Source organism: Carettochelys insculpta, chromosome 1, assembly GCF_033958435.1.
Source record: "Carettochelys insculpta isolate YL-2023 chromosome 1, ASM3395843v1, whole genome shotgun sequence".
In the NCBI taxonomy this organism is placed as follows: domain Eukaryota; kingdom Metazoa; phylum Chordata; order Testudines; family Carettochelyidae; genus Carettochelys; species Carettochelys insculpta.
The window spans coordinates 366,704,217-366,728,731 of record NC_134137.1 but is presented as its reverse complement, the minus strand read 5'-3'; the positions used below and the strand labels follow the sequence as shown (position 1 = coordinate 366,728,731).

The following is a 24,515-nucleotide window of genomic DNA, read 5'->3' as shown; positions in this document are numbered from 1 at the left end:
GTGCGATGGCGGACGGCTCAGCGGGTAGAGCAGCGGATGGAGCAGGCAGGGCGGGTGCAGTGGCGGCCGGCGCGGCATGGGGGCCCAGGTAGTCGACGATACGATCGAAGGTACGATCGAAGGACCCTCATGCCTCCTGGTGCCAGGCCAGCGCCCGCTCCTGCAGCTGGAGGCGGCGCTCCTCCACCCGCAGCCGCTGCTTGGCGACCTCCAGCTGCCAACGGTGGATGGCCAGCAGCTGGGGGTCTGTCACTGTCGGGTGGTGGTGCTGGGTCCGCTGTCTTCCCCGCCATGGGGCTGGTCGGTCCTCCGCTGAGGGGCTGGCCTGGAGTGATGGCCCCAGTGGGCTGTCCGGGACCACTGACACCTCGCCGGCGCTCTCCGGTCCTTCCGATGGTGCAGCTGTGGAACACAGGAGTGGGGGAAGAAGAGTGGAGACAGCTGTTAGTGTGGGCCCTGAGCCGTGGCCCTTGTCCCCCCACCCCTCTGCTGCAGGTTCCCCATCCCCGTCCCCGGGAGATGCTGCTGCTGCTGCTGCTGGGTGTCCCACCCCCTCCCACCGGGGACATGCCACTGCTGTCCTTGGGGCCATGGTTATCTGGGCATGTGGAGGGCCCTGGTCATATCTATTACCCCCACCCCTCAACCCCGAGGGTGTGCACCAGGGGGGTACATACCTGATGGTCCACTCCCACGGTCGGGGGACACCCGGTGGGCGGACGCCCGGCTGGAGCTCCTCGAGGGCAGCACGATCCTCAGGCCGGCATCGCTGGAGGAGGACTCCCCCTCCTCCTCCTCCGGTGCCCCGGGGGTGGGCTCCTGGGGGGGCCCCCGGGGTGCGTGGCTTGCCTCCGGGGCGGACTCCGCCTCCGGGGCCTGCTGGGGCTCGTCAGCAGATGTATCAAGCGTGGCCAGAGGGGAGGAGGTGTGCCAGGGGCCCAGGATGGCCCTGAGCTCCCTGTAAAAGGGGCAAGTGACGGGGGCGGCCCCAGATCGGCCGGCCGCATCCCGGGCCCGGGCATAACCCTGCCGCAGCTCCTTCACTTTATTCTGGACATGATCCAGAGTGCGGGCAGGGTGACCCCGGGCGGCCAGGCCCTCGGCCAGCCGAGCAAATGCATCCGCATTCCGCCTCTTGCTCCCCATTACCTGGAGCACCTCCTCCTCACTCCAGAGCTCCAGCAGGTCCCGAAGCTTGGCCTCCGTCCACGAGGGGCCCCGCTGCTGCTTCCTCACCTGGCTGCTGGGCTGGGAGCCCTGGCTCCCCTTGGGGAGGGTCCCCTTGGGGGGCTGGGGGGCAGCCATCGCGGCGGGTGTGGGTGTCTGTGGCTGTGGAGGAGCGTGCAGGCTAGCCGCGTGGCAATGCTGCTGCCTGCACGCGCTCTCAGCTTCCTGCACAGGAAGGCAGGGGGCGGGGAGCTTTCAGGGGCCACTGCACGCGGCTACCATCGAGCTCAGGGGCTGGAGAGAGCGTCTCTCAACCCCTCAGCTGATGGCCACCATGGAGGACTCCGCTATTTCGATGTTGCGGGACACGCAACAACTACACGTTCCCTACTTCGATGTTGAACATCAAAGTAGGGCACTATTCCCATCCCCTTATGGGGTTAGCGACTTCGCCGTCTCGCCGTCTAACGTCGATGTTAACTTCAAAATCGCGCCCAACATGTGTAGCTGTGACGGGCTCTATTTCGAAGGTGGCACCGCTACTTCGAAGTAGGCGGCACGTGTAGACGCAGCCACGATGTCTTATAATTGTGTTGCACAGGCTTATGCCAAATGTTCTTTTGTCTCTGAATCTTATGCATGGAGAGTAGCAAGAGACTTTTTTTCTCCATTTTAATCTGGCATCTTACAGTGTTAAAATGAATATAGATCAAGACACTGATCCTGAAATCAGGCCCAGATGAGTGTGCTGTTGTATCCCAGGCAAAGTTCTAGTGACATGAGTGGTGCTCTTTATGAGCACAGTAATGCACCTGCTCTGATATGATTGCAGAGCAAGGGCTCAGTCTGTACAAAAACTGCACTCTTTAGTGGTTCTCTCAGTTGAAGGGCTGATTTCCAGCACAAGAAGACTGCTGTTCCCTTTAAACTTGCAAGTTGCAATAACAGTGAAAGAATGGCCCAGCTCAGTTTCTAACAGTCTCTCCTGTGTGCATTGTTTCTAATTGTTGAAAAACCCACACAGGAAGTTTAATGACTTTGGGCACTGCCATTTTTGCTTAGTGACTGCCAAGTTACCTGAATTTACATAAATTTAGGAGGAAATAGAAACCATTCAGTTCCCATAGCGATAAACATAGTATAAAAACCTGACTATAGCAGAGACCATGACACAGAGACAGATTCATCCTTGGTGTAAGTCCATGGAATCACATTATGTCTATAGGCACAAAAAACACTTGATTTTATCTTGGTAACCTTGGAAAGTGAAACAGATTTTCTTTTGTCTTGATCACTCTGCAGCAATGTTAGTCTTATATCTCTTATTACTTTGTGAAACATAAGACAGCCTGCACTCTGTTACAGTCTGGACTCTACTTTATTTAATCAAGCTGAATCAGAGACCTTGTTTTTGAAGCTAGATAAAGGAATTGTGTAAGAACTAAAGCAGCACATTTGATAATTCTTCATGTAGGCTGCTCAGCTCTGTTAATTAAAATGTTTCAGTGGGTTCTGCATGGGCCACTGAGCAAAAAGAATAAGTCTGTAAGAAACATTGGTTTTAAGGTTCTGTTTATTGAGGAGTGGCTGAACATGAGAGAGTCTGGCAGAGAATACTCTCATGCTGCCTATTCATGTTGCCATTTACAAATGGGGACAAGAACTGATATTCTGGAAATAAAGCTCAGCTGATCACATGGGCAAAAGTTCTGCCACTTTAACCGGTACTTGGGAGGTTGTGATCAATCTTTTCCTGGATATTGAACCACCAACCCTAGAAGGAGGACTCCATAACCCTCATTATCTTACTGATAACAGAATTTTCTTACCACAGGGCTAGGTCTCCCTGGTAGATTAAGGCAGTTGATCATCACAGTGGTGGCTTGACTGTCTGACCTCTGTTAGGAGTGTGGTTGATGCTGCCTGTGGTGTAGCCGCATTCCTGATAGTAGAAGTCTTGGGTCTGCGAGGTCAAGTCACAGTCTTCCTGTATTGAACTATTTACCCCAATACCTCTGATCATTTTTTTGAAGTGTTCACCATAATCATGCATATTGGCACCTGCATCTTCCTGATTAAATAACAAATGGCTTCCTAGGTTACCTGAGCCCTCAGTGACCTGAAATACTTTCTTTACTTTACATTTGGATAAATATTGTGTGATTAAAACTCAGGATGGAGAGTCCAGAGACTTGGATTCTATTTGTGACTTCAACTCAGAATTCCTGTGCATCTTTGGGAGATGGCTCTGTTGTTCTGTCTATAAAATGGGGATAATAGCCAGCCAGCTTGGGAGAGGGATGGCATAAAGATTCATTCATTAATGTTGAAAAACTCTTAGAAATAATGGAAAGGGTTATATAGTTACTGATTTTGTTGATATAGTTTATTAAAATTCACATGTACTCCCAGCTCCAAACTTTTAGCTAGTCATTGGATGGTAGCACAGCCTGTATCTACCTTTATAAGCTCATGGGAATAATTCTTTCTTAAAAGTTATATTTTCACATCTGCCTCTCCAATTTTGTTTTGTTGCTTCACAGGAGCCATTACCCTTTCAGTATTTATTTTCCCCCTTTCTCTTGTCTTCTGTACAATACAAAACCAGTTGTGGAGCCCTCTGCGTCAGGACACTGGTTAGGCTGATATTGACTCAGATGGCATGAGCCAATGCAGCACACTTGCAGGACTAGATATATTTGCATTTGCAACACATTTAGAGTTTTCTTCTGGTTTTTTTTTCCTCTTTAGTAGAACCTAAGCTCCTTTTCATTACTGTCTCTTTCGTCATTGGTTGCCCAGACAACACTCTTCAAGCACGCTGAAATGTGCTGTCAGTCATGGCGATTTTGCCTGCCATGAGGCCACTACCAGGGCTACACCTGATTGCACATCTTCTGCATATTTTCTTTGCAATTTCTCTACATCAAACAGCTTTCCTGGGTGATAGTCTGACCAGAATGTTCAGCAGCAGTCCAATGGCCCTGCATAAACAAAGGATCAAAGGAAATGATGTGACCTGATGGATAGAATGTGGGACTGGAATTCAGGTGACCTGCGTTCTGTTTGTGGTTCTACTGCTGTGTGACCTTGGGCAAGTTGCTTCCTCTTTCATGCCTCTGTTTCTCTGTCTGTAAAATGGGAATAATGGTGCTGACCTCCTCTGTAAAGTGCTTTCAGATCTGATAGAAAGAGCTATACCAAAGAATGGGGCCATGGTTATAACAGCCAGCTTCAGATCTTTAAAGCTAAATTACACCAATGTACGTTGGAAGGCATGATGCTTAAGTCACTAACGAAAGATTAGCAGTTTTAGGGAGCAGTCTGCTTGAATCTGACACACTGAGCTGTGAAACAGCTTGCGTTTTAGCATGCTGAAAATGGGTAATTTATGCATACCCTCTGTTTCCCATCATTTCACCAGTTTCTGGTCTGTGCTGGTACTATTCTAATTAGCTCCTTATCCTGCACCCACTGCCCTGGTGTCTGCGTAGTAATAAGTTTCTTTAATAATCACTTGTGAAGAACTTTGCCAAAAGCCTTTTTAAATTTAAATACATTATATCTGATGGTTCTGTTTTATCTATTGTTGAGCTGACCCAATCAAAAGATTTTAGTATGGGGAAGGTGAGGTTTTCCTTCACAAAAGTCATGCCAGTGTAGACCCTATCTTATCATGTAGATATAGATATTAAATAACTTTCTCTTTTAAAAAACAAAAAAGCAATCCTGTAGCACTTTAAAGACTAACAAAATTATTTATTAGGTGATGAGCTTTCATGGGCAGACCCACTTTTCAGATCTGGAACTATTGCCAAAATGTAATTCCCATGTATTGGCACTTAGACCACTCATGGAGAGAAAGAATGAGTCTCCTATACAGCTTCAGCTGAGAGCCAGCTGCCTTTTAGCTCAAACTGTAGAGGCTCCAGCACTAAGCTCCAGACGTTCCAGGTTTGGTTCTGCCTGTCTGCGGTTACACATAGATGCCAACTTCCTGTCAAGCAGGAGAGTGCTGGACCTCCCCTCCTCTCCAGGCCCTACCCCGATCTAGGTCTTCCCGCCCATGCTCTACCCCTGCCCTGCTCCCATTCCATCCCTTCCCCAAAGGCCTTGCCCTGTTTCCTCCCGAGTGTGCTGTGTCCCCACTCATCCCTGGAGCTTCACGGTGCTCTGGAAGGACTGGGAAGGTGGAGGAGGTGTTGGTCAACAGAGCCACCAGTGGACAAGAGGCACAGGGATGGTGGGGTGGAGACAGAAGGGAAGCTTGGCTGCCGGATGGTGCTCAGCACTCACTAATCATTCCCTATAGATGCTCCAGTCCTGGAGCACCCAAAGAGTTGGTATCTTTGGGGAAGGTGTATTAATTAGTGACAGAAGAACTCCTCCCATCTCTGTAGTGAATGTCTACACTCAAGAACTACCACAGGACAACCTCAGTGCTGCAGCTGTGCTGCTGTAGTGTTTTAATTGTGGGCATAACCTCAGTTTCATTACAAAAGAGTGGTGGTAATTAATACACTGCACTGGAATCTATGTGGTTCAGTCACTAGCCAAGCAAATAAAATGTGCAGTTACAGTTATGATTCTTAATATATATCACTGGTTTCTTTCTAAAAAGTAAATCATTATCAAGTTAGAATGTACCTGAAGTGGACTGTGAGAGATTAGTGCCTGAAACCGGTAGTGCATTAGCACATTAACCAGGCTTTTAAATCCCAACTCTGAAGATTAAATCAATGTGAACAGTTCTGAGAAGCTTTAATTCTTTCAGGAGAGTTCTCAGAGATATTGGTTCTGCAGTAAAAAGGTGAGTATTAGGACAATTTAACCCAGTTTAACTCAGTTAAGGTTTTTGCTTTTTTCCCAAGAGATAATTTTACGTTTTTTCTTATGTAAGGAGGAGTCTCAAAATTCAATCTGTTCATATGACAATCGCACTATTTTGTCCCAAGCAAGCTACTGCCTTTCCTTCTCTGAGTGAATTTAGGCCTCGATCCTGCAATGTACTGAGCAGTCTTCCCTCAATCCAGAGAATGGTTCAAGCATATTCTTAATTTTAAACATGAAAATACAGGTTGAAATTCTCTGATCTGTCATTCTCTGATCCAGCAACATCTGTAATCTGGCATGATTTTAGTTAACTGGATATGCACTTATCATGGACGTGGCCAAGTTTTCTGTGATCCCATAAAGGGTGTTTACACCCATCAGTCCTGGCTCACAGTGTTCTGTGCTGTTACTTAGCTGTAATTTTGCCTCTAAATGTCTTCTAAGAGCCCAGTGAGCTTTGGGAGTGTTGGTGATGCTTCTAGGCAATATTGACTTTCCGTGGTCCAGCGAATTCTCTTGTTTTGCACTGGTCAGGTCCAGAGGGTGCCGGATTAGAGAGGTTCAATGTGTAGTCCTTTTGGCATTCTTAGTGCAGTTACAGAGGCATGAAATGCTGATAGCTAAGTAGCATTTCAAGTGGATATAGCTAAAATAATGTTTAAAAAGCCACATTTTTCTTCTAGTCCAGAGAAGGAGTAAAATTTTTAAAAGTCTCCAAGAGGATATCTAGTCTTGAGGTGACCTATGTTAGATTGATGTACAGCCAGTGCAGTAATTATTGTGGTGGGAGATGTCCTCACTACCCCTCTTTGATTGCTGGTGCATATCCTCCCCAGAAGCACTTCCACTTCCACTTCCAGAAGCTGCCCCCATTGCCACTTAAAGAGGCAATGGGGGCAGCTAACACCCAGGGCTTTCGTCCACGCAGCTCCATACCAGGAGCCCAGCTGAGAGCAAATGCGGTGTGGGGGTGGGGCACTTAGGGCTTCTCACCTCTGGCAGGCAGATCCACACCCGGAGTCTGGTTGTCTGCCATGTTTCCTGCAGGGAGAGGGGAACCAATAGGGGCAGCTGGGCGTTTAGGTGGGAGCCTCAGTGCATCTGGGCTCAGAGGGAAGCATGGAGCTAGAACCCTAGGGGAAGTAGGGTCAGCAGGGAGCCAGGTGACAGCCCAACCTGGGAGCCTGGTTGGTAGCCTGGCGTGGAGTACAGACCGGGCATCAGCCCAGCTGGGGAGTTGTGAGCCACCATTTTTATCAGCAGAGCCAGACATTGACAAGTCAACCAATGTAAAGAACATTGCATCAGACAGCTACACTGACATAAACCCTATGCCTCTCATGGAGGTGGTGTTATGTCAGTGTAGTAGGACACGTACATCAGTGTGAACAAAACTGTCGTGTAGACACTGGCAAAGTTAGGTTGACATACGCTGCCTTACCTTGACCTAATTCTGTAGTATAGACCAAGTCTAATTTACTTATGAAACAAAGGGTAAGAAGTTTAAAAGGGACTAGAAATTTTAGGCATCTTAATTTTTGGTTTGAGACAACTCAAACAGGCCGGATTTTTGAGAAGTGGGCTACTCCAGTCTTTCTGGAAATCACGCCTCATTAAGGCATCTCAGGTTGGGCACCCAACAGTTGGGGCATCCAAAATCACTAGCCCCTTTTGAAAACCTCAGCCAAACCAAAGACCTGTTTTCAAAAGTGACTTCAGAACCCAAATCCTGTTGACTTCCAATGAGATTTAAACACCTACCTGCCTAAATCACTTTTGAAAATGGAACTTAAGTACTTTCTCTAAGACACTTAAACACATTTGAATATTTTATTTAAGACCTTCCAGGCTGACCCAGGCAATATTTTTCAGTTATGCCTCATTATAGAGCCACAGCTCATAAGCCGTGTCTACATGGGCAGCGTCTGTTGACAGAACAGCCCTTTTGTCAACAAAACTTGCCGAGCGTCTACAGGGCTAAAGCAATCTATCGAGAGTTTGTTGACAAAACTCAGCTGTTCAGTTGGCAGAGTTATCCCTGTTCCCGAACAGAAATAGCGCCGCTGTCAACAGTGTTTTGTCGACAGTGTGCCCATGTAGAAAGTTCTGTCAACAGAGAGGGCTTCCAGTTCCCCAGGCAGCTCTGTTTGCAGAGCTTCCAGTCATCTGTTCTGTCAAGAGAGGGCAGGGCAGTCTGGTTGCTCTCTGTCAACAGAGTGGCTTGCTCTTTCGATCTGCTTTTATGTGTAGACGCAATCTGTTGACAGAGGTACTGATGAAGTTTCTCTGTCGACAGTGACTGCTGTCGACAAAGGCTGCCTGTTTAAGACATAGCCATAGAGACCTGGTGTTATCTCCTTTTATAGCTGGAAATTAGACACACCAGGAATGCTGCAGATGTAACTGAAGTTCCACACAATTCTCTCCAATACATTAATCCCACCTCAGTGTAACCTTCGTACTTTATGGTCCAACCCAGATCCTCCTGAAGTCCATGGAAAATTTCCTTTAGTGGGAGTTGGAGTGGACCCTTGGTATGTGGGTTTTTTTCCCCCTTCATTTTGGTCTTTATCTTGCATTCCTGAAAGGCCATTTCACCACATTTCTGCTTTGCCAGAAATCCAGCAAAGATCTCAGCTTATGTTGAAGTTGTAATTTTATTTTAGCCTTATATAGCACAACATGCCAAGGCACGAAAGTCAATAATAGATCACCATGTTTGCTTTTGAGGTATTTGGTATCACTTTGAGCCAAATGGTGGAAAATACAAGTAAGTCTCTTGGAATATCCTCATTAGTAAGTAAGAACACAAGGAAAGTTGTTTAGGCAGTAACGTAAGTAACAAAGTAAAAATCAAGTGAGATTCCCGCACTTGTCAGAGATTAATTGGGGACTGTAGCCAGTCTCAGGGTAATGTTTCATCATCCCTGTTGCATTAAAGTACATAAAATAGAGGTGGTTTCTATGTTGTCATGGCTGAAGTTGTGTAAATATCAGCTTGGCCACTTCAAGCTTTCTTTGTAAAGACAGATAGGAAGGAACCGCTCACTGGAAAGAACCATCCCTTAAATATGAATTACACCTCTCCTTGTGTACCACAGTAAATATTTCCTCTCCCTGCATGGAATTCACTCCTTTCCTATACTGTAGACTGATGTCATTCTTTATAAATACTGTTCTGTTCAGTAATCCACTCTAAGGGTCATCTTCCAGGTCAAGCAGATCACCTGAATGCTGGGAGGAATCTATAGTGGAAGAAGGAGGCCTCCTCCTCATGAATCTGTTGAGCCACTGCAGAGCTTCTCTGGAAATGCTGCTTGGTTGTTGTGGTTGAAGCAGTCTTGAATCCCTACCATGAAGGAGGATTCATGAACATGTTCTTGAACATGTTTTCCAGCCCTGACTCCCTAGGCAAACCAGTGCCCTCCTCCGCCCTGCCCTCCTCCCTTCATCATCGCTTGTAATCCAGATACCTTTCTTGTACCACATAATCATACTAGATCTGTTACACTGAGGCTCTTCATGGCTGCAGAGATAAGGGCTGTATTTACTTTAGTACACCCAGTGCATCTGTCTGCCAGTTGAGTTTCAGTGCTGGCAGTGCACTTTGTAGTGTTAGTGGCTTTAAAAATCCCAAGCAGTGGAGGTTATGCCAGTTCCCTTTGCTGAGGAAACTGATTTCACTGCCTACTGCATCCACCGCCAGGATGTATTTCTTGCTAGTCAGTGCAGGCTTTCCCTCTTATCCCATAAATCTTTGTTGTACCACTCCCTGTGTATCATGGTAAACATTTCCTCTCCCCACTAGGAGTTCACACCTCTCCTGTATTTGTAGACTGTTTAGAATTGTAGAAGAGTAGGATTGGAAGGGACCACAAGAGGACCTCTAGTCTACTCCTCTGCATTCAAGGCAGGACTAAGTATTACCTAGATCATGGGTGTCCAACCTTTTGGCTTGCCTGGGCCGCACTGAGTGAAGAGGAATTGTCTTGGGCCCCATATAAAATATATAATATAGTTAATGTATATAAATCACATAATAATGTTAAAAGTTTACGATCTTGTGGGGCCATGTTATTAGCTGTCCAGGGCCGCATGCAGCCCGCGGGTCGCGGGTTGGACACGCCTGACCTAGACCATCCGTAACAGGTGTTTGTCTAATCTTTTAAAAAATCTCCAATGATGGAAATTGTACAGCTTCCCAAGGCAATTTATTCCAATGCTTGACCACCTCGACATTTGGTAAGTTTTTCCTCATGTCCAACCTAAATTGCCCGTGGAGCAGTTTAAGTTCATTGCTACAGTCCTATCAATAGAGGTGAAGGAGAACAATTTTTCTCCCACTGCTTTGTAACAGCCTGTTCTGTATTTGAAAACCATCATTGTGTCCCCTCTTAGATTTCACTTTTCAGACTAAACAAACCCCTTTTTTCCCAGTCTTCCACCACAGGTCATATTTTCTAGTTCTTTAATAATTTTTGATGCTCATCTCTGGACTTTTTCCAATTTGTCCACTTGTTTCCTGAAATGAGGTGCCCAGAATTGAACACAGTACTCCACCTGAGGCCTAATCAATGTGAAGGAGAATGAAAGACTTGTCAAATCCTGTCCTTGCTAGTAAGTCCCATAACCATGTTTCTTCTTTTTCTTCTTCTTCTTCTCTTTCTTCTTCTTTTGTTTTGTGCTGTTGGGTAGACTGTTGACTCATATTTGGCTGGTGATCTACTATGACCCCAGATCTGTTTCTGTAATTATTTCAGACCATTTCTCTAGTTACTCCAGATCATTTTGAATTGTGGCCCTTACCTCCAAAACATTCACAGCCCCTCTCAAAGCTTAGTATTACCTGCATATTTCAGAAGTGTACTCTCTGTGCCATTATCTAAATCACTGATGAAGATATTGAACAGAATCAAAATTGATCCCTGAGGGACCCTGCTCAGTATGCTTTTCCAGCTTGACTGCAAACCCCTAATAACTACTTTCTTGGAATGGTTTTCCTACCAGTTATGTACCCACCTTATAGTAGCTCCATCTAAGTTTTATTTCCTTTGTTTCTTTGACACAATCATGTGGGGCAGTATCAAAAGCCTTACTAAAGTCAAGATATACCACATCTACCACTTCTCCTTATTCACAGGGCTCGCTACCTTGCCAAAGGAATCTGTGAGGTTGATTTGACATGATTTGTTCTTGACAAATCCATGCTGACTGTTACTTATCGCTTTATTATCTTCTAGGTGTTTGCAAATTGATTGCTTAATTATTTGCTCCATTATCTTTCTGGGTGCAGAAGTGTATCATAACACACCTTTGTTTTCCCTGCTTTAGGAAAACTGAGCTGGTGTAGCTATTCTGAAACAGCTAGAAGTTGAACTCCTAACCCTGACATGTACCGTACTTACGCTAGTCTAACTTACTGTGCAGTGTGCTCTAATGAAGGGAAATTGAAAGTCCTGGCTTCAGTTCCTTGCTCTGCCCCAGACTTAATGTGTGACCAGGGTGCATAATGAACCTATAAATATTTAGATTTTTTAATTTTTTTCCCTGTTTTTCACTCTTCTCTGGATATCAACACAACCTACCCCACATGTACAAATGTGTAATTTCCTGTCAGTTTACATGAAATTGTGTGGAACAAGAAAAACAACATTATACTTTGTTCTTGTGGGATGTAAAAAACTGCCAACAGGGTATACAGTTATGTGAGCAAATAGGGCCACGCTCATTCTTCATAGCAGCAAGAGGAGCTGGAAGTGTCCTGTCAACACACTCTGATAACTACCTTTGTACAGCATGCTCAGCCAGCCTGAAATCTCATGTGGTAAGCTCTTTGCAAGAACATGAACTGCTGCTATTCTTAAGCATTCAGTTACTGCATTGTGGGGAGCTTACTAGCATGTTCTTAGCTGTTGAGTGGCGAATATGACCGCTCCTTTTCATCTGATCTGGCCAAGGGAAGAAGGTTGGTCGAGTAGGTGAGGCACTAGCCTGGGCCTTGGAAGACCTGGATTTAATTCCTAGTCCTGGCATGGCCTTCCTGTGTGACTTGGTCTAGTCACTTAGTGTCTCTGTTCTTCAGTTCTTTGTTTATGGGGTGCTGTGAAGACAAACACATTTCAGACAGTGTAGGTGTGTAGGCCAAATAAGAGCCATAGACAAAATATGTGTCCTCCACTGTTGTTATCACAAATCCTGTCCTCAGATGCGTGTGTGGAAGTCCAGTTGATGTGTGTCAAACACAGACTGAGCTGCCCTTCTTGTTGTCTTCACATGCCTCCGCCTTATTTACCGAGTTATTGCCCTTTGAAACAAAAACATATTGCCACTCTGCTTAAGCACTGAGAAAACTTCCTGTTCTTCTACTTTACAAACCACCATCCTGCAAAAGATGCAGGCAGAGTATTGCTGTCATACTCACCTAGAGCATGATCTTGGGATGTGCTAAACATCTTGGTGCAGGAGGCTGTAGCCAGATTGGGTCCCCAGTCTGGAGAAGAGCCTAAAACAGGAAGTATTATACTTCACAAGCTTTTGTGAGGTGTGAGTAGTGCAAACTAAGATAAGGATTTTGGTCCCAGTCCTGCAAAGGAATGATATAGGTAAAAACCAGGCAGAGCCAATTGCAGGATTAGTGCCAGAAATGACTTTTGATATTATTATCAACATGATCCAGAGCCTGCTCCCATTAAAATCAATGGCTCCTTCTTAACCAACTTCAATAGCAGGAGGAGCAAGTCCATTGTTCATCTGTTCCACTCTCATAAAAATTGAGGCATATTTCTCAGTGCACAGGATGCTAATGTTAGCTCTGAAACTGCCTCTGACTTTAGCCATTGATCAAGTCCATTAACCTGTCTGGGCATAGTGTTCTCCTCTGTGAAATGAAATGCCCCTTAATCCCTCCTTGGGAACACTCCACCAAGCACTTCTCATTAATAGCTTTCAGTCCGCCAGAAATTTTTCCCTGGGCTCCTTTGCCTTGTCTTACTTGGATTGTTAGTACTCTGCAGCAGGAAACGTGTATCTGGGCACATAGTATACTGCATTGTGTACTGCAAGGGCCAGAGTGTGATATGCTTGCCCATATTAAGTGGCCTCTTTCTCCTGGAGTAGCCCCATTGTCTTCAGTAGGATTACCTGCAGCGTAAAGTACTACTCAACATGAATGGCTTTTGCAGAACCTGGCCCTTAAACTCCTAAGTACTCATGAAAAACCCTGTGCTTTTAAACCTGGCGCAGCAGGTCATCTTTATAAATATCATGAGCAATGATTTTTGCATTGCTATGGGCATTTTGCTTTGAAAATTCAAAAGCTTCTTTACATGAAAGAGATTAAGGTCATGGGGTTTAAAATTCAGTGTAAAGCATTTGCAAATGAAAGCTGTCAGCACAGACATAATGCTCCAGACTTTCTGGTAATAAATGTGTCTTTTTAAGTTTCAGTGATTTAAAAAAAAAGACACAAGCATTGGAATAAAAGTTCAAACTCCATCTTCCTCGGGAACGTGAGATACAGTAGCTAACAGTTATATATGCAAGTGAGGCTCCATTCTTTTGTGTGTGTGTGTGCACCCCTAGCTCTAATTCCTGGCTCTTTTAGTTTCTCTCAGTTATTGTGGTCTCTGCTCCATGAGACAGAAGGGCAAGTGGCTCCCTCTGACTCTGACAATTGCAATGCTTCATTAGTCAGGTTGTAGGAGGTACGGTGACAGCTGTCTAGCTCTCATCCCGCTCCTGGCGACTTAGCTTATCAGCTCAGTGACACATGGCCCTCAATTTCAGTTGCTTCCTGAAATCTTCCATTTGATAACACAATGCTGCAGAGCTGCCAACTTGTAAATGTTCATTTGAGTAATTGTGCAATACCGTCTTGTTTTTTCTTCACATTACCAATAGTTCTTTTGACAAGAAGCTGAAGGTCCTATGGCCTGACTGTCTTTTATACTTTTTCATGTACTTGTTTTCTTTTCAGTTCTCTTTTTCTCTGTTGGAAGATGATGAGCTAACTCAGCATTCGGATTCATGGTTTTCTTTCAATGAATGCTCTTTAAAACTTTCTGATTTGGCCTGTTGAGAGGAGGCCTGGGTGTGTGAAGTAGGGAACAGGTCAAGGTAGCCTCACCTCCAAATATAAATACTTGGCGTTGCATAGAATTGGGCCAAGGGGTGTTGTGAAGGCCAAAAAAAGGATTAAACAAGTTCATGGAGGATAGGTCCATCAATGGCTATTAGCCAGGAAGGGTGAGGATGCAACTCCATGCTTTGAGTGTCCCTATCCTCTGTTTGTCAGAAGCAGGAAGTGGATGCTCGATGATTTCCTCTTCTGATAATTTACCCTGGCATTGGCCACCATCCGAAGACAGGATGTTGGTCTAGATGAACCTCTGGTTGGACCCAGTTGAGCAGTTCTTAAATTCTTACATTGGCCAAGGGAGTCTAGGTACCGTGAATGACCGTGCATTTCTACAGGATGCCAACATGTACCTTTTTTAGTCTTGTTACATTTAACCGTATGGCTTTTATTTTCCCCCAGCTCCTGAAGTGCTGGCCCAAAAGCCTTACAGCAAAGCAGTGGATTGTTGGTCTATTGGAGTAATCGCGTACATTTTGTAAGTATCTATTAATTGTATAGCTCTAGGATCTGCAGCACTTACTCCTCACCTGTATATATTCACCCTCTGAACAAAAGAAGCTCATTCCAGCTGTCTGAGCCCAGAGCAGTTGGAATCCTGGCCACCCCCCATCTGATATGAAGGCTTCCCTGTTAACTCACACACCAGGAATTGAATCACAGGCCTCCATAGCGAAAAGCTAGAGAGCAGATACAGCTTAGCTGACAAACTAAGTCTCTCTAGGTGGTTCTGTAACTGCCTCCTATACTCTGCAGATCAGGCACAAGGTGACCTGTCACATACTCACCAGTCAGTGTTTCCTGTAAGCTGTGCACTTTTTCAGCCACTCAGTGAGATTCCAGTGCCACCCAGCTGATTAGCAGAGTGCCCACAGCTAGAATTTTGGTTTCTACTGTGGTGCACATTGACTCATGCCTCAGTGCACCTTAAAATAAATTTATTCCACACATGGATGGAAAAAATCCACACAGGGATGAAAAAGATTGCAGGGATGATTGGTTATGATACCTCATTTTCAAAGATGATTTGTGACATGGTCAGCTAAACTCATGCTGCTAAGAGCTGCAGGTAGTATTAACAGAATATGTTGTTACTATGATCATCATTCATATGTGTCAAAACAAAAAAGCGGTCAAGTAGCACTTTAAAGACTAACAAAATAAATTATTAGGTGAGCTTTCATGGGACAGACCCACTTCTTCAGACCATAGCCATACCAGAACAGACTCAATATTTAAAGCACACAGAACCAAAAACAGTAATCAAGGTGGACAAATCAGAAAAAAAATTACCAAGGTGAGCAAATCAGAGAGTAGAGGGGCAGAAGGGTCGGGGGGAGCCAAGAATTAAATTAAGCCAAGTATGCAAACAAGCCCCTATAGTGACCCAGAAAATTCCAATCTCGGTTCAAACCACATGTTAGTGTGTCGAATTTGAATATAAAATTGTGTTTGAGTTTTACTGCTGTGTAAAGGTGTAACACGCTCATGCACACTCACATCCACTTGCCCAGACATCCAGAACAGATAGTTGCATCAGTACCCTACCAGGGGATTCTCAGGAAGTCCTCCTGCCTCTGTTCACACTTCAAGGTGATGTATCCTTTTCTGCAGGCAGAGAGGGAGAAGAAGGGATCTCTGCTGACAGAGAAGGGAAAGGTATGGAAGTGGAGAGACCCATCTAGAATAAGTCCACAGGTATCAGTGCTCTTTTATCTCCCAGCTCACGAACAATTATATATCTTCCTCTAGAGCTGGCTTAACATTTTCTATCTAAACTATTTTTCCAATGGAAAAATACATTTTTACTAAACAGAAATTTCCATTTTGTTGAAAATCAATTATGTTTCCCACAACTGACATTTCAGTTTTTGGAGTTTTAGTGAATAATTTCAGGAACAATGAAAACCTTTTATTAGAATTTTCATGGGGCCCAGAGATAATTTGCCAACCAGCTCTAATTGTTCCCACATTCAGTTCCCCTTGATGCAGCTGAGCTAAAACTTGCATAATCTGGTTTTGTTGAATGTCATGTACTGTACATGCACCTAAATCCTGGCTCACATAAGTAGTCTTGTGGGCTCCAGTGGCACTCCACACTCGAGTAAGGTTTAGTTGTCCAGTGAGGATTGTAGGACTAGGCCTTTTGTGTGTTTTGCAAAGTGGAGGATAGTTTTTGCTGCCTTTCAGAACCCATTAATGATGCAACTTCATGGCACCATAGAGACTGTTGTTGAGCAATACAAACCGTTCCTATTGTACACAGGAGTTGAGTATACTGGGCCTGATCCTGCATCTGCTTATACCTTGTGTAAATCTACTAACCATAATGGTGTTACATAGGTGGTAAGCCCAATGAGAATTTAGCCCATCATATCTGTGATGCTGCACCTGCTTGGGTACTGTGATGGATACCCAGCATCTCCCCCAGCAAAGAAGGATGATTCCAGTACATGCAACACTTTATGCAGATTATATTGTGATGTCAATAACAAAGAGCTTTCCTGTGAAGAAGTGCAGAAGTGCCTAAAGGTTCTGCTGGCACCGTCAGCATTTGAAATGGAGAGAAGCGTGATAGAGAGTGATCACAGGTGACCCCTTGGGATGTTGCCCAATGTGAGGATCATGTCACTGACTTCCACCTTCTTGCTCTTTGGGACCTCCCACCAGCATGGCCTGCTGAGCCAGGTCCTCTGGGCTCCCCCAGCTAAAGCACAGAGTTGGAGTTACTGTAAAGCAAAGCAGACACTGATTAACCACAGCTCTAAGAAGCAAGGGCTACAGCACCCAGGAAATCAGCCTCCAGAAGGGATCAGACCCTCAAATAAGACTGTCTGTCCCTGTGCAAATGATTAGCACAGGGAGAGTTTATTAGGTAAGCCCCCTTTATCAATGAAAGGGAGATAGGCACAGTGGTAGCCCTCCCAGAGAATAAACATTTACTCTGTGCTTGATTATAAATAGAAGAGTTTTTATTAAGCAAAATAGTAGGATTTAAGTTGTTATTAGTAAAAATAGGCAGATCAAAGCGTGTTACCAAATTGAAAGAAAACACATAGCTAGTTCTGTTCCACTTAGAATCTAGTTACTTGCGAGTTCTTACCCTAAATAGCTGTTCTCATATCAGGTGGAAGCTTCAAGTCAGGAATGATCTTACCCTGAGTTGGGTCTTCTATTTACTGTAAAGTTTTCTCTCTCTCTCTCTCTCTCTGTTTCTCTCTCTCTCTCTCAGGGTGAACACAAAAGAGCTGAGAGATTCCAGCTGCTTAAATAGGCTTTCCCCCAGGTGGGACTCCTTTGTTTTAACATTCCCCCAGTGGAAAAAATCTGAATTCCAAAATGGAAGCCTGTACCAGGTGGTATAGTCACATGTCTTTCTAGACCAGGGGTGGGCAAAATGAGCACAGGGGCTAGATCTGGCCTGCCAAGCATTTCTCTCCGTCTTACCCAGCTGATTAGCCGAGCGTGTATACTTACAGCCAGCAGCATGTTTACAGATGCTCCTTCCCCACCTTGCTCTGTCTGCCGCCGAGCTGCTCTTAGGATTCTTCTGCTAACCATGCAGAGGAGGAGGGGGTGGAGGGGAGAGGGCAGTGCTGAAGTCAAGGTGTTCTCCTGCGCCCCATTTCTGAAGAGCAGGGACTGGGGAGAGGGAGGCACACTGTTCTGCTCCAGTCTGAAGCATGGATGGTAAGTGACTCAGGAGTGCAGAGCAGGGGAGGGAGGAGACAACAGGGAAGAGCAGATTTCTGTTAATGAGACAGAAGGTGGTTTCTCTTAGCAACTTGCCCAGCAACAGCCAGCGCATACACTATGTCTGTCACACATACCCGCTCTGTGCCACACATATATTCACTGTCACATATACATGGCAACACACACTCAATCTGCGTCACAGAGGCTGTCTCTCACACACAAAGTGTTTCTTCTTTCGTTTTCAGAACATCTCTTTATGTAGCCTTCAGCCCCAGCTCTTCGTCCCAAGGCCCTGCCCCATCTGGGGGCCCAGAGCCACCCCATGGTCTGTACCAAAATTCATGGAATGGCCCCTCTGCAAAAATTATTGCTCGCTCCTATTCTAGACCAACACTTTCCAAGACCTACAGGACAAATAAAGCCATTTACAAGTCGTTAAGCTAATTGCACAGTTATTAGGGCAGATAACCCAGTCATTTGGATTGTTCTCCGGCACACCAGAAATGTCTGTCATGACCACCTTTAAAATTATAAACAGACATACGTTCCATATTTCCAACTTCCTGTGTAAGAATGATACATGCACAAAAATATGATGTACAGATTCAGCAGGCTATGACATTAAAATGATAGGTTACAAAAGGCACTTTGATGAAAGCATCTCTGACTTATGCATATTTATATCACAACCCATTTTCCATAAAGCATGGGGCAGGATGGTCCATTACAAGGGGTTTGTCAGCTCAGTGGTCATCCTTTCTTTGTCGTCATCAGAAAGTGAAAGGATATGGGAGTCAATCTGAAAAGAGTCTGGGCACAGGGACATGGTGATGCAGTGGTACATTCCCACTGTCTCGGTAAATGTGCCTATAACAGTGCTTGGTAATCAATGGGTACCTGCTGAAACCTTCTGTGTGTGCATGGATTTATGAGATCAACCTCTAGCAATGGGTGTACAGCAGTGGTGGGCAACCTGTGGCCAATCAGGGTTCTGCCCAAACACAGGATTGCCAGATTCCGCAGGTTTCCATCCACATAGGTTTTTCCCCACCGATATTACTGAAGTGACACGCATATAAAGCAAGGACACATGCAGTATGTTGTGCACTGATTGCACACAACATTGAGTGTGAGAGCTGTGCACTCTCTCTGCGTCCAGTTAGAGCACTGCTATGGTTCAATCTGCATACCCAGTAAATTAAAGGTACACAAGCACAGTTTGCAAAACTATCCTATCCCAAGAGACTGTTTTGGTTGCAACAGTCCTGCAGTCCAGTGGATTGAAGGAGGGCCACTCATGTGGCCCACTTCTAGCCTGGTTGCCCATCACTGGTGTACAGGGAATCAAAGGGACCCGCTGCTTGTGTTTTCTATGGAACATTCCCTTCTGCTCAAGTGATCAATGCTGAATTATAAATGTCAGAATTCTGGGTGCAGCTCCCTGTAGGTGTATGTGAATTTGATGATAATTGTGTATGTTGTCTGCAGCATTAGAATCTTTATATCAATTAGAAATTGTACCATGTGTGGTTCCTCGAAATTTGTTTATGCTGTTGCAGTAGGCTGGCTCTGATAGTCCAGATAGAGCACAACTAATGAAACAAGCTTGTTCTCTTTATCCACTGAAGCAGGGAACAAATAATACCGTTGCTACAATGCGTAGCAGAAGCCAAAATCAACCTGATGATGCTTATATTTCCAGTGATATTTTTTTCATTTTAGTCAAATGTCACAGTCAAACAAGTCTGCAGCAAAAAGCATCTGGAATGCCAGAGCCTCAAATTGTTCCTACTTTGTTCCTTTTCCCTTTGTGGAAACATCTGATGGTTTGTCAACATGACTAACTTTTGGATAATGCAGCACAGCTATTTTTGTCTATACACCATTTAACTGCTGCATTATCCATTAAATTGCTGCATTATCCGTTGCTACATAGTGCATGTTGTTTGTCTATCAACTGCATTTTATTTTACTCCTGAATATAAATTTTATGATGTGATTTCCTCAGTGCCGCTCAAATGGTGGTTTACTTTTTTTTTTAAAAAAAAGTATATTGCATGTTTTTATCTTCAACAACAAGAAAGTCCTGAGTAATGTCAGATTTCTGACTCTTGCTGTTCTCCTTGAATGTCGGCAATGGTCTGATCTGAAAACATCACCAAGTGCTGGGTTTTCCTCCAAGCATTTTTTAACACTGCAAGGAGGCAAAAGAATTCTGTAGTGATAATCAAAACCATTGGCACTGCTCAATCTTTAAAGCCAAATCCTACCTTTTGCAGTCTCAGTAACACTGAAGGATCAGGGCTAGTCTGGGGCAGGATGGACATATATAAAATAATTGTGGGATCACAGGGGACCCCTTGGCTCATTAATATGCCTTCAGTGCCCTCAAAACCTGCCCTTTTACAGCTGCAAATATGGGGCTCATTGCTGAGTGAAGTATTCCTCCTCATGTGCTTTCCTGAAGCTTTGAGTCTTTGCCACTGGAGGGACAATCTAGCAAGGTTCAGCTGTCCATTTCTAAATCAGGTACTTGGTCCTGGCTATCCTAAGCATGCGTGGAAGGATAGGTCCTGCCTATCCTTCAGCCTGGCTCAGAAGCTAGATGGTAGAGAAAAGCCTTATTTTTCCCCCACCCTCAGGCTTGGCCATCATTAGTTTCTCTTTCCCAGTTACAATTCAGTGAGGGTTTTCACCATATAAATAGTTATGGTTTATACAGCTACACACAAGCAGAACTAGCTAGTGCTTCCAGGTTATGCAGAAATAAAATTAGTCCACATTCTATCCATGTCATCAGTTCCATTCAGGCATGGCACATGCAACCAAAGGCTCTTTTGCTGCTGACTTAGCCAATGGCATATGTTTATTGAAAAGGAAAATGGGATTCCCTCCCACACAACCCTTCAGGGTCTCTGATACCACATAGATGGGCACAGAATTCATGCCTCAGGGGGATGAAGAGAGAGGAATCAGTTTGGGATCTCCAGCTATGATGATAGTTACCTGAAATGAGTGACTACCTCTAACTTTGTACTTGCATTATGTGCTCATGGGTCCAAAATGACTCTGAACTAGGCAGAGACCACTACTCTATATGGACTGGCTGAAAGGTTCCAGCGGATGAAGCCAATACCTGCTTAACAAAGCAGGGTGTTCGTTCCATACGTGTTGAGGAGCGAGATTCAAAGTAATTTCTGTGCAGAACAGAAGACATTTCCCAGAGCTTACTTACCTCTGCTTAACATGCCACCGTTGCTGCATCTAAAAAGATGGGAATTATGGGGAACCCAAATTAGAAGTAAGGCATTAATGAAAAATGTTTTAAAATATCGTTACTATTAGTGATTTAACTACAAGAGAAGAGTGAGGTGGGATTTGATAGCAGCCTTCAATTACCTCAGGGGATTACTAGGAGAATGGAGAGAGGCTGTTTTTAGGGGTGACAGATGACAGAACAAGGAGCAATGGTCAAAGAGCTGCTGTGGGAGTGGTCTAAGGTGGATATTAGGAAAAACTGTTTCACCAGAGCTGCGTCTACACGTGCACGCTACTTCGAAGTAGCGGCAGTAACTTCGAAATAGCGCCCGTCACGTCTACACGTGTTGGGCGCTATTTCGAAGTTGAAATCGACGTTAGGCGGCGAGACGTCGAAGTCGCTAACCCCATGAGGGGATGGGAATAGCGCCCTACTTCGACGTTCAACATCGAAGTAGGGACGTGTAGACGATCCGCGTCCCGCAACATCGAAATAGCGGGGTCCTCCATGGCGGCCATCAGCTGGGGGGTTGAGAGATACTCTCTCTCCAGCCCTTGCGGGGCTCTGTGGTCACCGTGGGCAGCAGCCCTTAGCCCAGGGCTTCTGGCTGCTGCTGCTGCAGCTGGGGGTCCGTGCTTCATATACAGGGTCTGCAACTAGTTGTTGGCTCTGTGTATCTTGCACTGTTTAATGAAAGTGTGTCTGGGAGGGGCCCTTTAAGGGAGCGACTTGCTGTTGAGTCCGCCCCGTGACCCTGTCTGCAGCTGTGCCTGGCTCCCTTATTTCGATGTGTGCTACTTTGGCGTGTAGACGTTCCCTCGCTGTGCCTATTTCGATGTTGGGCTGAGCAACGTCGAAGTTGAACATCGACGTTGCCAGCCCTGGAGGACGTGTAGACGTTATTCATCGAAATAGCCTATTTCGATGTCGCAACATCGAAATAAGCTATTTCGAAGTTGGGTGCACGTGTAGACGTAGCCCAGGAGAGTGGTGAAGCACTGGACTAGGATATCACTAGAGGTTTTTAGGGTTCTGGTTTGACAGAGCCCTGATTGAGATGATTTAGTTGGAACTATTCCTGCTTTGAGCAAGTGCTTGGCCTTGATAACCTCCTGAGGTCTCTTCAACTCTATGATTCTATGATACATCTAAACAAACTCTCCCAAGATAGTCTTGAGCTTACGATATTGAGAAAATAAGCTATTTCTTGTGCATTGATATTTGGCTATATAATCATAGTGACACAGAAAAATGTAAACCTGATACATAAAGGCGTGTTAAATAATAATACTCTTCTTCTAATACCAGCCACTAATGCTTCTTTTTAATCACATCCAGATTCCAAGATCTGCAATAATGGTAGGGTCTTTTAGTTTAAAACTCAAAAATCCTTACTCTGAAGAACTAATTTCAGCAGCTTGAAACTTCCTGTTATTCCAGTTGTAACATTTTTCAGTTTGAAGTAGCTTCATTGTTGGGCTCTGTTTCCCATGGGTGACAAGGTAGTTTTGGTATGTGTTCTGTGTAATAGAAAAAAGAGTGGGAGACTTTATCACATTCCTATCACATGGGTTTAGACCTATATGGACGGGTTTATGAATGTCAGGTGGCTAAAACTCTGGTCTTTCAGCTCCTGGAAATGGTGAAGATTAAGTTAATGGAATCAAAAAACAGAAAATCACGTTATAAAATTGAGAAGAGCCCTGGGCTGCAGTATGTTCTGCTTGAATCTCTGATTACTTATATTTAATGAATCATTGATGAAGTAGCATCATTACATTGTTAGGATTTGTTAAGCAACAATGGTCAATAGAAGGTGGTCCCTTTCCCAAAGAGCATGCTATCCCTGTTGTTGGGTTGTTTTTTAGGAGAAGATAGACATTTATGAAATGATACTAACCACCTACATTATATAACACTTTATCCTGTAATTTTCCCAAAGTATCGTACAAAATGTAACAGCTTGAGATACTGGAAATAGTTTCCACTACCACTGAGACACAGCCGCTCACAGAGAGAACGGTGGCAGGTTTATCAGTACCCAACATCATTTCTGTAAAATTTAGAAAAAGACCTGAATAACAATGTGCAATTGACACTGCAGGGGGAATTAGTGACAGCAGAGTGTGGTTACCTATGTAGAGACATGCCACATTGCCAGAGTTAAACCCTGGGAAAATACAGTCCAAAATCAGCCTTCCCATAGTTTCTTTATCCTTGTTAATGAGCTGTGTTCTCCATGCTACAGTACCCTGGGGAGCCATACACTTCAATCAGAGGTGGTTGTGTCAGTAAAGCCGCGTCTACACGTGCCGGCTACTTCGAAGTAGCCGCGCCAACTTCAAAATAGCACCCGCCACGTCTACACCTGGCGAGCGCTATTTCAAAGTTGAAATCAACATAAGGCGGCGAGACATCGAAGTCGCTATCCTCATGAGGAGATGGGAATAGCGCCCTACTTCGACGTTGACCGTCGAAGTAGGGCACGTGTAGCCGATCCGCGTCCCGCAACATCGAAATAGCGGGGTCCGCCATGGCAGCCATCAGCTGAGGGGTTGAGAGACGCTCTCTCCAGCCCCTGCGGGGCTCTATGGTCACCGTGTGCAGCACCCCTTAGCCCAGGGCTTCTGGCTGCTGCTGCTGCAGCTGGGGATCCATGCTGCATGCACAGGGTCTGCAACCAGTTGTCGGCTCTGTGGATCTTGTGCTGTTTAGTGCAAGTGTGTCTGGGAGGGTCCCTTTAAGGGAGCGGCTGGCTGTTGAGTCCGCCCTGTGACCCTGTCTGCAGCTGTTCCTGGCACCCTTATTTCAATGTGGGCCGCTTTGGTGTGTAGACGCTCCCCTGCAGTGCCTACTTCGATGTAGTGCTGCCCAACGTCGACGTTGCCAGCCTGGAGGACGTGTAGACGTTATTCATCAAAATAGCTTATTTCATGTAGATATAGCTTTAGAGTGAGTGCCTCTGCTGCGAATGACAAAAAGATGTATATTCCAACAATAAATAACATATGGACTATTTACTGTACAAGTCGTTGCTCCAATATCAGACCTGTCTGTCCCAGGCCTTACCAACACCCATTCATCATCATCATCATCATCATCATCAATAACCGTGGGCTCAGCACCTGTTGGTGTCTGATGCCTTTCTTACTATTTCCTTCCATCTTTCCCTGTCCAGTGTGGAGTGGCTTAGTTTCTGTAGACTAGCTCTGCACCAATCTACTATATCAACTATCCATTTCCTGTGGGGTCTGCCTCTCCTGTTAGAACCATCCATTATGCCGAATACGAGGGTCTTGATTTTTCATTCATCGTTCATTCTGCAAATATGCCCAAATAGTTGTCGCTTCCATTTTATAACCTTCTGCAGCAGGTTCTCTTTAGGCTGTATCTTCCTATATAATTCCTGATTGGTGACCTTCTGCA

At 45.0% G+C, this 24,515-nt stretch overlaps 1 protein-coding gene across 1 annotated transcript in view; it reads left to right on the top strand.

Moving 5' to 3' along the window:
• CAMK1D (calcium/calmodulin dependent protein kinase ID) overlaps nt 1-24,515 on the top strand; it is a 412,449-nt gene that overhangs the window by 346,299 nt on the left and 41,635 nt on the right. The window contains exon 6 of the mRNA XM_075017909.1: nt 14,537-14,612. Within this exon, the coding sequence (XP_074874010.1) occupies nt 14,537-14,612 (76 nt within the window). The remainder of the gene's footprint in view (nt 1-14,536; nt 14,613-24,515) is intronic.